Below are 14,942 nucleotides of genomic sequence, written 5' to 3'. Positions count from 1 at the left end.
ATTGTTAAGTTTAATTGAAATATTTTATTTTTTGTTATTTCTTTAGTTTTATTTTACTTTTTTTTTATTTTACAAGTTCTATAAAATCTTAGTTTGTAAAATTGGTATTTTATTATTATTCTGTGAAATTTATTGATGTTAATTGTGCCCAAAAAAAAGTAGCGGAATCGAAAACGAGGGGTTGCTTTTTAAAAGAAGTTTATTTACTCAATATAGTACTTTTCATTTAGGGGGCGATTTTCCAGCAATTAAGTGACCCTCTGTTTGCACAAACTCTCTTTTTTTCTCTCATTCGTATCATCTTTTCAGCGCGCATTGAAATATAGAGATGGACAAAAAAAGAGAACGACGCGCACATATAGGAATCTACATGCACCACCCGGTATCCCGACGGTCCGTTATAATCGTCGACGATGGTAGTCGCGATATTTCATCGCGAATTGAGTACTTGAGTCGAACGTAACATTGCCACAGAGTGTCGCGCTTCCTCCCACTGCCTCATTCACCCTTTACACTCTTTCACCAATGTCTCTCTCTCTCTTTCTCTTGTGCTCTCATATTTAGTTATACATGAGTGCGACGGAGTAAATCACACGGGTTTTTAATTAAACGTGTCGCGCATTTCGAAACTGATGTATGTATACATGTTGCAATGCCAATGACTCGAAACCATTGGGTAATAATATCGTGCACGCATATCGCATCACTCATAATCAATGGCCGCGAAACTTGCCTCTTTATCTATACATATTGTAACACGGACAATTTTTGTCTGTGTACAAATAAGAAATTAAGTTATTTGATTATAAAAGTAAAAATATTAAAGGATACGTCAAAACTGGAATCATCCTTTTATTTAAGGTTATTTAATTTTATTATAAACTTGTGGTCAAAACCACTAATTTGTCAGATCATAGACAATAAATTCCGTTTGATTCATAGTTTTATAAGTCTCGGTATATTTTTGTTTTACTTTGTTCAAAACTGCGGATACTATCCGGATCAACTGTGGCGACTGAAAATATCAAAGACGAATGGATGTCCCGTGTCCTCAAGGGAAGAGCTGCCTCTGGCATATATAATTGGAAGTGATTCCCGATTATACAAAACCGCCAGGGAGATGAGGATCAGTATTATTTTCGTTCTGTCAAAACAATAAGTGGACAGCCATATTCACTAAAGACGCCGTTTGGTGATATACCACAGTGCCACGCGCGACCAAAAAATAAACTAACTATCACCGTAAGATAATGTTACCGACAATCGAATAATTTATCGATGTAATTAATGAAATTATTGATTTTAATTCATATGAGACTCACCGTGATGAGAGGACCCTGATAAGCGATGCCTTTTGATAGACATTTTCCTAGATACGATCATTCTCGTTTTGGTATGCACAGAGCGTGTTAGTGATAATAAAAAAAATTTCAATTAATAAATCAAGTGCAATTTTGTCAAATCCTGTGATGTCAGGTCGAGGCGAGGTTCTTTGAGACGCCGGCGTAGAATTAACGTATTCTCTCCTTTTTTGGAATTATTAATTGATTTTCTACTTTCTAAATTCTAAATATTGTTTTCACACCATTGATTTTTTATCATTATACGAATCTTTCCTTAGACTCGAGTTAAATTCTTATAATTAACCGTAACAGCATCCAGATATTCAAGATATCCTATGGATGTCCTAGGGATAACCGGAAAGTAGGATGTTAGGGATATTCATAGGTATCCTGAGGACATCCTAGAGGTATCCAAATTTTTTGAATACTGACAGGACGTCCATAGGATATTCTGAAATGTCCGTTGTTGTCAGGGAAATTATCAAAATTTAAACAATGACTTTGGTAATTTTCCTGACAATGCAATATCGATATTGCATCACTGCTAAACAGAAGCCCGATAATATAGCTTCAAGTGAATTTTTTTATGAAGAGAAGAAAACTAAAGAAAATCTCACAATCAGTCGTTTTATATTGACTGTCGAGTTGTGAATGTACATTTAGATAATCATCGCAAATGCATAAATCCATCCCCGACGTCAAACCCGCGTGATATATCTCGACCGCAGTCAAACACCAGGGATATAGCGAGAGTCAAGGCGCGGTCACCCATCTAAGTACTAACTCAGATTAAAGATGCTTAACCCCGCCGACCGCAAGCCAAGGCGATTACCACCCAAGCTATATCATCGGTTTCTCTCTATTTGTATAGATCTATTATATATACACGTGTATAAGGGATCATAGACGTCGCGCCAATAAACTTGCGTCGTGTACACACGACCTCATCTTACATTGATCTTTTATCAAGAGAATATCCTGAGAAAATTAAATGTTATTATAAGCGACGCAACGCAATCGTAAATTTTACTTAGGCAAGATGCTTATCTCTTACTTACTCTATACAAGAATGTCCGAGATTACATATATATATATATATATATATCTGAGGGTAAATTTTCTCGCAAAAAGTCATTATATTTCATCAGAAGTTAACATATAGTTTAAAAACAATTTCTATATTTGCTCTTTCTGCATAAAGTAGTGTTCGAGGATCCAAATACAATCACAACTCTTTATCGTTTTCTGTTTTCTCTAATCTATCCGCGTCTATCGGAATCACATTATTTTCATCTCCCTCACTCAACCGCCTATTCCTTTTCAGCCTAGGCAATGATATTTCAGGAACCTAGTACTTCGGCCACTGCAATCACGCTTCTTGTCACTAGTTTCCACCTAACTTTCACACTCGGTTTATTGTTGGGTTTTTGTCATCCAGAATTAGTCAGACTAAATCCAAAATTTGACCGATTTGTGTAACTAATGAATCCGAAATTAATCAGGTCTAATCGAAAGTCAGGTTGTTCAAATGTAACTAATGAATGCAGATTCTAAATTTACTGATTACACAGGCAGGATTAATTTCGAATTCAATAGTAGTAATTTTGCATTTATTAGTGTATCATCCGATTAATTTCGTATTAGACCGGATTAATCTCTAAATTTTACTGTGACAACTAACTAATATTTTAAATTATTAAAATCACTAAACTTTAACTAAATTAGAACTCAGATTCGATACAAAACAACTCTATATTTAAAACTTAAGTTTATTAATATTTAGATTATTCTTCCCCAATTATTTAATAAATTAGTTTTTCGATTTTTTGGAAGATGTAAGGTAAAAGAAAAAATATAAATTTTGACTTATTTTGAAAAAAATATATTCTACATTCAATTATCTTAAGAGCATATGAAGTACTTATAAATAGTTAGAAAATTTATAGTTATAATTATAACAAATCTATATTATGACGTTCACGTGACCGGATATGATCTAAGAGTCACATGCTGCTAATTACACAACATTCATTATGCGATGTTAAAATACATTTATCTTCTATTTCAGGCATGAAAAAAAGCACAGGCCTCCAGATGACGTGAATGTTAAGCAACATGCGTGTCCCTTTGGTGGCTGTCAATTTCGGGCTGTTTCTACTGGTCATATCAAACGTCACGTCCGTACAATACACACAAATGAGAAACCTTACAAGTGTCGATACTGCACTTACGCCAGTAGCACTTTGGTAACTATTTTTATAATATATATAAATTAGTATACATTTATTTTTATAACCTTTAATTTATAATGAGGAAGGAAAATATATGAAAAGTTGTAATTGCTTTAAAGTATCAATGTATCAATGAATATATTCATTTAATACAGTAAGTATACTAATATTAATACCCTCCTTATGTGTATCTAATGATACAAAAATCAACTTTTGAATTTCTATAACTTAATTTTAAAAATTTATTCTTTAGGAGAAAAAAGATTTGTGTGCACCTATCACAGTTCTGATGGATATTTTTGCAAATAATAGGTTCAAAACACATTATTTCGTAGTTTTTCGAATTTTTACATACGAATCAAATGTCAATATTTCAAAACTCAAAATATAGGAACTAATATAGCGTGAGATTATTAAAAAATTATTCTTATTTGTTGAAAACTTGTCACTCGGGGGTTTCTGAGGTCATTGAATATGAATTTGAAGTCAAGAACTTGAGCATTATTATATATTATTCATATATTCAATTTCTGACAAACCATAAAGGCGAGCCGTTTATTTATACAATTTAGAGATCTGTTGGTTTCTATAAAATATAATTAATTATTTATTAAAAGCCATATTTAGTAAAAAGAAAGAAAATCATTTTCTAAGTTAATGATCCTGCAGTGAATAGGTTAGTGGAAATTAACCTAGGTTTTTAAAAAAATTAATAGAATGCAATTGTTAGAAATATTGACAACACATTTAATTAATGAGGCAAAACAAATTACATAATGAATTGAAAAAAGAAAGTTTATTTAATTTAACCAATTCTCGAGCTTATTTAGAATTTAATAAACAAAAGATAATATTTAGTCGAATTTTATTATTTATCACATTAATCTCTCAAAAATGACGAGAGGATTTTTAAAAATACCCCAAAAAAATCAAAAATTCATATTTTAGCTAAAAAAATTTGTGTTAATTTAAATTCAAGTTAATACATAAAATAATTGTATTTCTTGCATTGAAACGAATCGATTTTGCATATATAGAGTATACGTTACACCCAAAATGAATTAAAATTTTTTTAATTTTTCAAAAAATTTAAGAAATTTAAAACAGTTTTCAACTCGAAATGTTTTAAATCAATGAATTGAATTGGAGAAATTCATTGCTTTCTCCACAAGGAAGCAAATTTTTTGCTTCACACAATGAGGAAGCAAAATGTTTATGAAATAAATATAAAGGACCTCCTCCTTGTTTCTTTTTATTTAACATAGTCGGACAAATTGACTTACCAATTCCTTCTCGAATATCGTTTCCAATTTCATAACAAACTTTTTTAACATTTTTATATGACAAAAGAAAAGTCAGATTTTAACTAATTTATTAAAATTGTGTCAAAAACGTGTCCTTTAACCTGGATGTCAGTAACGTGAATAACGAGCGCCACTGTTCATTAGGTTTTACTTGCCAGAGGGCACATTCTCATTTGCAAAAGGGCGCGTTTATTTAAATTCGCCTTTCACAAAAGACAACAATCGCTCTCGCTGATATGGTATTTACTATTTTTGAAAATACAATTAATTTTGGATTGGCCATGTTAAGTCGAGCTTCAGAGTATTGCATAATAACATAATATAAAATTTTTTCAAACAGCTGTAAATAAGAGACTGTTGGTTTCAGTTGCTCTAGTAGGCTTAATAACACCCTCAAATTGCATTTCAGATTCTTCTCACTCCGATTCTGAGAATCTATTCGTATTCTAAAATGTTTGGCTGCTTCCAAAGAACTTAAACAAATTAAAACATACAGCAGAATCGTAAATAAGAAAATAATAAGTAAGGAAATACGAGGTTTGCTTTTCGGTTTCAGTCGCACATAGTATAAATTTAAAAGAAGTCTAAAAGTTTGGCTTCACCTTACGCCATCTAGGTCGAGAACTAAAAATATGTCATGACACAACATACTTGCAAGTGATATACTTTCATAATTGTGACATCTATAGTTAAAGGTTCATCGAATAATAATAATAATTAATGTTAATAATTTTACTGAAGTGATTCAGTTGCTAAATTACAGCTATTTCTTCAATGAAATCTCATTGATTCAACTTTAGAGCGTATATTAGGACGAATTACTATTAGTCTTTAGACATTTTATGACTGAAATTATATGGACCACTTTTAATTTTTTATTGTGCACATAAAACCTAATATTTTCTTAACAGATTAAGTTTGAATAATTAAATAGAACTATCAACTTAATATGAATCCATTTTAAAAATGGCAAACACAGCTAATAGAGATAAAAACAATAAGGGAATTTTTGGAAAATGATAATTCTATCAGCGGTGCAGAAAACGATAATCTCACAATCAGTACTAATGAAACTGGACATGCTCCAGCTGCATTCCCATAGTCTCTATACTTAGTACTTTCGGCTGGTGTGTATAACCGTTGAAACGCGGTTCGAAAGGCCTCGTAAATCTCGTCTACAGCTTTGATTAACCCTATCGAGGTACCGGGAGCTCGAGACTCATTCATAAAAAGTCGAGGGACCTACCGCGTTGCTTGCGACACACCTTATTCTTTCACTCGCGTGTGCATTTGCTCGAGAAGTGCTACCAGTAAGTGTTGCAGTGTAACACAAACATATATATACATATATATATAACCATACTTTCCTGAACATGGAGAATCCGCACACACTTGTCACAAATAAGCAAAAGTAATCGGTAATTTTTGTTCAGGGCAAGTTTGGGGTGTAAATTAACCGAGGTACACCTTAATGTTGGGATCGAGAGAAGAGCCACAACAACAACCGCCGCCGCCGACACTGCCGCCAGAACGCGATAAGATAACGAGTTAATTGTGCTCACTGGATGCCCACACACGCTCATAGGGCCAGTCATACCGCGGCCGGTATGCTAATGCCCTTTGAAGCTTTTGCTGAGACGCGCCTCGCATATACGAGGGCTTCGTGTCTCTTTGATAGCAACATAAACACATTTCAGTGGCTCTCAGACGCGCATAACCACCGATTAGTTCACTTCTCATTGGTCTTGATTTTTCAAACTCACCTTTTTCTCAACTCACAACTTGTTAGTCCGTAATGAGCAGGACGAACTATGAAATCAACTATTTTTTTATTATCAACATACTTTTTAGATGAAAGTGATAATTAACAGAGAAGATAAATTACAAGATTTATAACGTTGTTTAGTTTCATTGTTCAAGTTTTTATTTTATATTTTTAATATTTTTAAAGATACAAACTATTTTCTGCTGCAAGTATTTATATTAACAGATAATTTTAAACACTATAATTTCTAAGATAATGAATTAACTATACTCTTTTACATTTTTTGCTGTTAAAGGTTAATTCACAATGATGAACAAACTGTTTTAAAGTTATACTCGTATTGCTCTTTTTTCAAGTATAGATTTTTCAATTTGACACATTTTTGGTTAAAAAACCCATCAACTATGGCTGTATATATTCCACACTCTGAAAAAAGTAATCTCATATTTAGATGAAAAATCCTCTTCTAATATCCTCTCAATTTTTTCTCTTAAAACAAAAGTATTCGACTTGAATGTAGAATATTTTTATTCTTTGGTGACTAATAATAAAACAAAACAATTTTTTTGAGGTTCTGATGTCAAAAACATTGAATTAAAGTTAAATAAATAAAGAAATCTATTAATTAATGTAAGTAATTAACTATAAATCATTAATTAATATTTAATATTTAATTAAAGATATTTAATTTAGTGCATGATAATAGCTTTTCTTTATCAGTTTATAACCATAATTGTCAAATTATATGCGAGAGGAAAATCCTCTCAAGTGAAGACTATTACTTTTGATACAATATATAAGAGGAAAATATGCATCAAATTAAGAGGAATTCGCTAGAATCAAGATTACTTTTTTTAGGGTGCAATCATTTTCTATGGTAAACATACAAATAATCCTGGTAGCATTGACCAGTTAGTTAGTTTTTAGTATTTGATTTTTCTAAGATTTGAATGAACGTTAATTTAAGTTCTAAATATTGAGTCATTTTTTATTAAATTTGAGATCTAATTTATTCAAAGTTTAGTGATTTTAGTAATCAAAAATATTCGTTATTTGTTACTAAATTTTGACTAAATTAGATCTCAAATTCAATACTAAATGACTCAATAATTAGAACTTAAATTTACGTTAATTCGAATCTTCGAAAAATCTAATACTAAAAACAATAGAAAAAAGGTGAAACATTATTATAAATAATTATTAAAAATGACTTACAGTTATGCTCTCCAACGATGAATGGACCCATGACGAAAAAACGAGTTATTGTGAATTGATTTGCATTTTAATTTAAACTAATTTTATAATAATTGAACTATGACATTATTTAATTAAATATAAACAACACTTTATATTTATGACTGTAACCACTATTAAAAGACTAGAACCAAGAATACATACTTGAAAACTAAACATGTTCACTCGATGAGGGTTGGATGGCAAGAAACACAGAAAAAAAGGTGAGTAAAAAGTTGTAAAGATAGAGGATAAAAGTCGTTAGGATACAGGGTAAAGGATAAATTTGTGATGGATAAAAATGTTACTAAAATATTACTACAAAAATGGATGTCATATTTGAGTAAACTGTCTAATTTTAATAAAAATATTAGTAATTTTACACTTAACTTATTAAATCCACAAATTTTATATAAATAAGTAATTGCATGTGGAAATATTTTGCCTATAATTATTGTCTATTAATAAAAATATCTTTGACTAATACAACTGACAGCTGACGACAGTGCGTAAATAATCAGAACTGGGAAATTACAACTCAACGTCTGTATTGTTGCACGAAAGCAGAGTTGGGTAGTAACTGAATTTTTTGTGCATATTAGGCTGTGTTAGTTCATCGAGATATTTCGAGTTGAAGATATGACGTCAGAGGCCTGGAGGGACAACAAACAGACGACACAATGTTATTCTTACGGGAATGAAAATTTGTTTCTACTTTCATCAATTTTATTCATACTTTAAACACGGAAAACGCTTGTTGACATATAATAAAATTAAAATGTGTGTTGATAATTAATTTTGTTATATATTTGATTCAATTGCATTAATAGATTCTCTGAATTCGTGATAAAATATAAATATTGAGGTTAGAAAAGTTTGTTTACTAATCACATTTTACATTTTAACATTATTAAACAATATCCAGTATTCATGTTATTAAAAAAGATATAAAATATATATTTTAAGTGGGAATTACCGCAGCAGTAAAAGATTTCAAGTCAGTAAACAAACACCCCTAACCTTAAAATTTATATTTTATCACGAATTCAGAGAATCTATAAATGCAATTGAATCAAATATATAACAAAATTAATTATCAATACACATTTTAATTAGTCAAAGATATTTTTATTAATAGACAATAATTATAGGCAAAATATTTCCACATGCAATTACTTATTTATATAAAATTTGTGGATTTAATAAGTTAAGTGTAAAATTACTAATATTTTTATTAAAATTAGACAGTTTACTCAAATATGACATCCATTTTTCTAGTAATATTTTAGTAACATTTTTATCCATCACAAATTTATCCTTTACCCTGTATCCTAACGACTTTTATCCTCTATCTTTACAACTTTTTACCCACCTTTTTTTCTGTGAAGAGATTTCTTTAATTTTAACAAATCAGAAACATTTTCCTACCTTACTTCTCCCAGAATTCTGAATTCCTAATACTACTAAGCGCTCAGTAAAAAAAAAACTAATTCAGATGAATTGAAATCAAATTACTCTTTTGGCAAGGTACAATTCGTATTTGTTGCTAAGCAAGACTCAGTGAAGCCCTTTGTATATTCAATTTGTCTATTGAATTTGTGCTGACGAATTGAAAAAAATTAAAGCTCAAAGTTTGTTCATTGAATTAGTACGAATAGATAGTTTGGAAGTAGAATTCAGCTTTGTCGAATTCAGGAGAATTGCAACATAGCTCCAATTGGAATTTGTCGCTAAGCGGGATTCACTGAAGTCGAGGATATATTAATTTCAATTCAAATGAATTAGTTTTCATTTGCTGGGCGACTTTTGCAATGTCAATCTCGCGATAACTTGAACATTGGAACCTGTCAATAACCGAAATAAATAGCTTCTTTGTTAATTAAACAATGCCTGCCAACCTAAAACTAACCTAAACTAAATTAATGCAAAATTCCTTAAAAATGGAGAGCCAGTATTTCAACTGGACTTGTGTCAAGTATAGAAAATTCTCAAAATGCAGTAAACATTAAATCATTATTATTCATAGCGAAATTCAAAAAACAAGGATTCAAAAGTTTTATAATGACGATTGGTGCCATTGTGACGCCAATCACAAATAATAACGTCATAACATTTCCACTATATAATTTTCACAATGTTTTAATGTAATTAACCTTTTTTATATTTTATTTTGTATAAAAACCTATTATTAATTTTGACGATTTCCGTTAAACAGCTGATTACAATCGGCTGAATCTGCTCACGCTGCAAACAAAATGCTGATCATTGTTCGATAACAAGTCAAACGCTTTTATAAAATAATAATTTTTTTTATATTTAATTATTGTTTTATTAAATATTAAAGAAATGATAACAGATTTAATAAATAAGGCTTTTGGAACAATCGTCATAGTTTATAACTACAAAGTCCCATTTTAACAATGAATATTTTATAAAATAAAAAATTCCACAAAACTAATTTCGATAAATCATTTACAGGTATTGATCGCATTTTTGCCACATACTCTTTTACTTGGCATACTTAAAAAAAATTATTGCCTCGATCCCAGGTGCGACGAATATCTGTCTAGCACCCTCGGTATGATTGTTTGCTTGGTACTTTAATAAAGAACGAACGTGAGAGCGCGAGACGATTTAACGAGGGGATTCCCCCGTCGAAAAGGCGCACGCTGCGTCAACGAGATTACACGCGCCACTTTCCCTTCTTTCTTTCTTCTTGCGTTCTACTCTACTCTTACAAAATATGATTTACTTCGACACGCTTTCACCTTCTCTCTTTTCTTGTCTTTTTTCTCGCCTAATCTAAAATCCATTCAAAAACAGGAAGTAAATTTTGTTTAAAAAAAAATGAAAATCTAATTTAAATTTCACTCGTATGATTATCTCTTTGATATAATATATTGTATTAAACTTTATCGCTAACATTATTTAAAACCTGAGACTTAAATATACCCTCCAACTTGTTTGTTGCCATTATTCTCTTTGTGGTTTCAAAGTACATACAAATTAAATTTACTATAGCTATATTCGCGCGACTATTATCATCTCAAGTTTTAAGAGGATTCACGGTTGCCTGACTATGCCCATCGTCTTTTATCATTGAGAGTATTTCTGAGGACGTTGGGACCGCGAAAAGATTTACTTATGGGAAATTAAATTTGATGATCGCCGGTGCCATCAACGGCTCGTATAAGCGAAGATGTTTACGACTATACGGTCGGCTACTTAACCGAGTGCCTTAATAGCGCCATACGTTGGCCAATGAACGCGTCCGGTTTATTCCAACATCACTAACTAATCTTCCTTCTCATCCAATGAATACAAATATGAAGACGAACTTGTGCAAATATTCTCCGACAACTTTTCATTTACGACTCATTTTTACAATTCTCACCTTTAACCGCAATAAATGCTCGATTCTATTTTACATACAGATTTGTAAAAAAATTATTCAAATATTCACTAATTTTTTCATTGCACAGTTTTTGAGGAAAATGCTTTTCCTCAAAAAAATTGGTAAATAATCCTTTGCGACAGGCTGGGTCTTCCAAGATAAAAATTAAACAACTAAAAAACTTTCGTCCGTCATATTGAATCTGTTACCATAAATTGGAAAAAACTGATGTCAGAATCGTAATCAGCGACCCCGAAAACCCCTAACTGATAAGTTTCAAATGAATCCGATCAATTTTTTTTAAAATTCCACTATATTGGATTCGCCATCTTGAATTTTTAAAAACTAATGTAAAATTCGTAATCAGCGACCCCGAAAACTCCGGAGTGACGAGTTTCAAAAGAATCTAATCAATTTTTTTTAAATTCTTCCGACATATTGGATCCGCCATCTTGAATTCTCAAAAACGGACTTGAGATTTAAAATCAGTGACCACGAAATCCCCCAAGTGACAAGTTTCAAAAGAATCCGATCAATTTTTTAAAAAATTTTCCGCCATATTGTATTCGCCATCTTGAATTTTCAAAAACGGACTTCAGATTCAAAACTTCCACTTTTTCTAATTTTCATTTGCACTTCCATTTCCACTTTCATTTTTTATAATTTTTATTCTCATTTAAATTTCCACTTTTTATAATTTTCACAGCCACTTTCACTTTCAATTTTTCCAATGTAAGTGAGAAAAATGATTTTAAAAAAGTGGAAGTGAAAATGAAAATTAAAAAAGGAAGTAGAAACGAAAGTAGAAATGAAAATTAGAAAAAGTGGAAGTGAAAATGAAAGTGGGAATGAAAATTAGAAAAAGTGAAAGTGGAATTGGACTCATTAAAATCATTATAAAAGCATGTAAGAAATTGTTGATGAAAAAAAATTAATCTTGGCGAATATGCATTAATATTTGTAGAATTTCCTCGAAATTTTGGAAAAAAAGTTTCCCCCAGAAAATGTTGGAAAATATTCCACAAAATCCTCGCCAAATTTCCATTATCAGAATTTTGGTAAATTTTTCCCAAACACTTTTTTTTTATAATACTACATAATTTCAAACAGCAAAAACAATATATCAAAAGAAAAAAAATACTTTCTAAATTATTGTAATGAGATTTTTGTCTTACTACAATGAATTCTCGATTCTTTTGCCCCATAGAAACGAACAATTTCTACAAACTAAATCTTAAGAGCTCGTAAAAAGTTTTATGATCGAATCGAGACTGTGAAGCGCGTCTCTCAAGGGGAAAGTAAACTGTATAACTTCTAGTAACTTGCCAATTTGAGCGAATTATTGACGATTTTAATATTTTTATCGTAGAATAAATTAATTTGTCATAAAGATCATGTGAATAGTATTTATTTCATAATATTTTTTTTTTTCAGGAAAATCTGAGGAAACATATTCTTTCAACGACTTTACACATTGGCAAAACAATTTATGAGTGCGACGTTTGTAAGGAAAAAGGTCTGGATCCCTACTGCACTAACTTTGCCAAAGAACTCAAGGCTCATTTTATTGAAGAACATTCTGACGAATTTCCATCAATGGAAATTATTAATAACTATGTAACAAATTTTTTTGACTTTGTACATGAATAAAGGGTTCATTTTTTAATTTTGGTAATTATTTTTGTGCCTTTTTTCTTTCACATTTTTTTTGCTTTTGTATATCATAGAAAAAATCTTGACTCAATTTTGTTGCACATTAAAATGAGTGTCGTACACTTCTTATTTTGAATTCAGATTTTTTTCTGTATATATATTTGCATTTGAACTACCAGAAAAAAACCATTTTTTGATCAATCGGTTTTAAGAAGGTAGGAACTACTTATTGATTTATGAAACCTTTCAAAAAAAATTCAAGTCGTTATTTAAAAATATATTATTACACTTTATGAAAATGTGATTTTTGGATATAAGAAGTAAAGAAACGTAAAAATATATAAAAATAATTAAAATGTTGGTAAGCACCTTTCTTCTATTACGAAGTAATAATCAATTCTTATCAATTTTAAAGTTTCTTTCAATTATTTAGTCACCTTATCAGAAAGTCTATATCGCGTGCTTGGAGAGGATTCAAAATAGATTTCTTTGATTTGCGGCTAATAGATTGGGAATTGTGTTTGACAGATTTAGTTATGATTATGCGATAATCTCTGGGAAATTCTTAGTATACCTAAAATTAAATCCAAAGATTTCTATAAAATGACTTAATGTTACTATATAAAATTATTAATGATAAAAGTCATTAATTCTTATCAAAGAGGTAATAAAATAAAAATCAGTTTGAGAAGTCGCTAGCGCCTCCAATAAAACAATTTGTGACTTATATTAATTGCACCTACTCTAAACAATATGAGTTAACCATGGTTTTTCCATAATGATTATTTTGTTATTTATACATAACTTTGCAACTATAGCCTGTTGTTTATTTAATTGTAAAATTAATAATTGAGTAATAAATAAAATATTCGGGAAGTATTCAATTTCGGACATACCGTAAAGGTGAACTGTTTATTCATACAATTTGGCGAGTGCCTAGTTTCTTTAAAATATAATTAATTATTTATTATTAATTAAAAGCCAAATTTAGTAAAAAGAAAGAAAATCATTGTCTAAGTTCACAGAAAATTAAAAGGCATTAAAATAAGCAGCAACCCTTATTATTTTAATCCAATGTTGCCTATTTTAATCCATTTTGATATTAAAATAAGCAAAATTGGATTAAAATAATAAGCGTTGTAGCTTATTTTAATGCCTTATAATTTTCTGTGTTAACCCCTTCGCAGTCCAATTAAAAATCGCTGGTGGGCCTAAAACGGTCCGAAAAAAAAGTTTCCAAAAAAATATGACTTCATCATATTTAAGGTTTTTGTGGTCGCTGAATTCGAATTTGAGGTCAGTTTTTCAAAATTCAAAATGGCGGATCCAATATGGCGGACAAATTTTTAAAAAATCAATCCAATTTGCCTGAAATTTGTTACTCGGGGGTTTTTGGGGTCGCTAAATTCAAATTTAAGGTCAGTTTTTCAAAATTCAAAATGGCGGATCCAATATGGCGGACAAATATTTAAAAAATCAAACCGATTTGCCTGAAATTTGTTACTCAGGGGTTTTTGTGGTCGCTGAATTCGAATTTGAGGTCAGTTTTTCAAAATTCAAAATGGCGGATCCAATATGGCGGACAAATAAAAAAAATTTTTTTTTTAAATTTGTCCGCCATTTTGGATCCGTTATTTTGAATTTCAAAAAACCGACCTCAAATTCGAATTCAGCGATCCCAAAAACCCCCGAGTAACAAATTTCAGGCAAATCGGATTGATTTTTTAAAAATTTGTCCGCCATATTGGATTAGCCATTTTGAATTTTGAAAAACTGACCTCAAATTCGAATTCAGCGACTACGAAAACCCCCGAGTAACAATTTGTGGTCAAAACGCATTAACTTTTAAATTATCCGCCATATTGGGTTGCCATATTGGATCCGCCATTTTGAATTTTGAAAAACCGACCTCAGATTCGTAATCAGAGACCCCGAAAACCCCTGAGCAACGAGTTTCATGTAAATCTGATAAATTTTAAGTTTTCATGGTCGCCATTTTGGGTCCGCCATTTTGTTTTT

General features: G+C 30.6%; 1 protein-coding gene across 4 annotated transcripts in view; it reads left to right on the top strand.

Moving 5' to 3' along the window:
• Positions 1–12,945, top strand: part of LOC127279035 (zinc finger protein 160-like) — a 252,806-nt gene extending 239,861 nt beyond the window's left edge. For all 4 annotated transcript variants that reach the window (XM_051301126.1, XM_051301129.1, XM_051301127.1 and 1 more), the window contains exons 9-10: positions 3,412–3,589; positions 12,705–12,945. In XM_051301126.1, coding sequence (XP_051157083.1) covers positions 3,412–3,589; positions 12,705–12,920 — 394 coding nt within the window. In that variant the 3' untranslated portion in view covers positions 12,921–12,945. The remainder of the gene's footprint in view (positions 1–3,411; positions 3,590–12,704) is intronic.
• The last annotated feature ends 1,997 nt before the right edge of the window (positions 12,946–14,942 follow it).

Source organism: Leptopilina boulardi, unplaced genomic scaffold (genome assembly GCF_019393585.1).
Source record: "Leptopilina boulardi isolate dan_hultmark-lab unplaced genomic scaffold, ZJU_Lbou_2.1 LbouV2_214, whole genome shotgun sequence".
Taxonomy (NCBI): domain Eukaryota; kingdom Metazoa; phylum Arthropoda; class Insecta; order Hymenoptera; family Figitidae; genus Leptopilina; species Leptopilina boulardi.
Note: the sequence above shows the minus strand (reverse complement) of the source record. Positions and strands in the feature narration are given on the sequence as shown.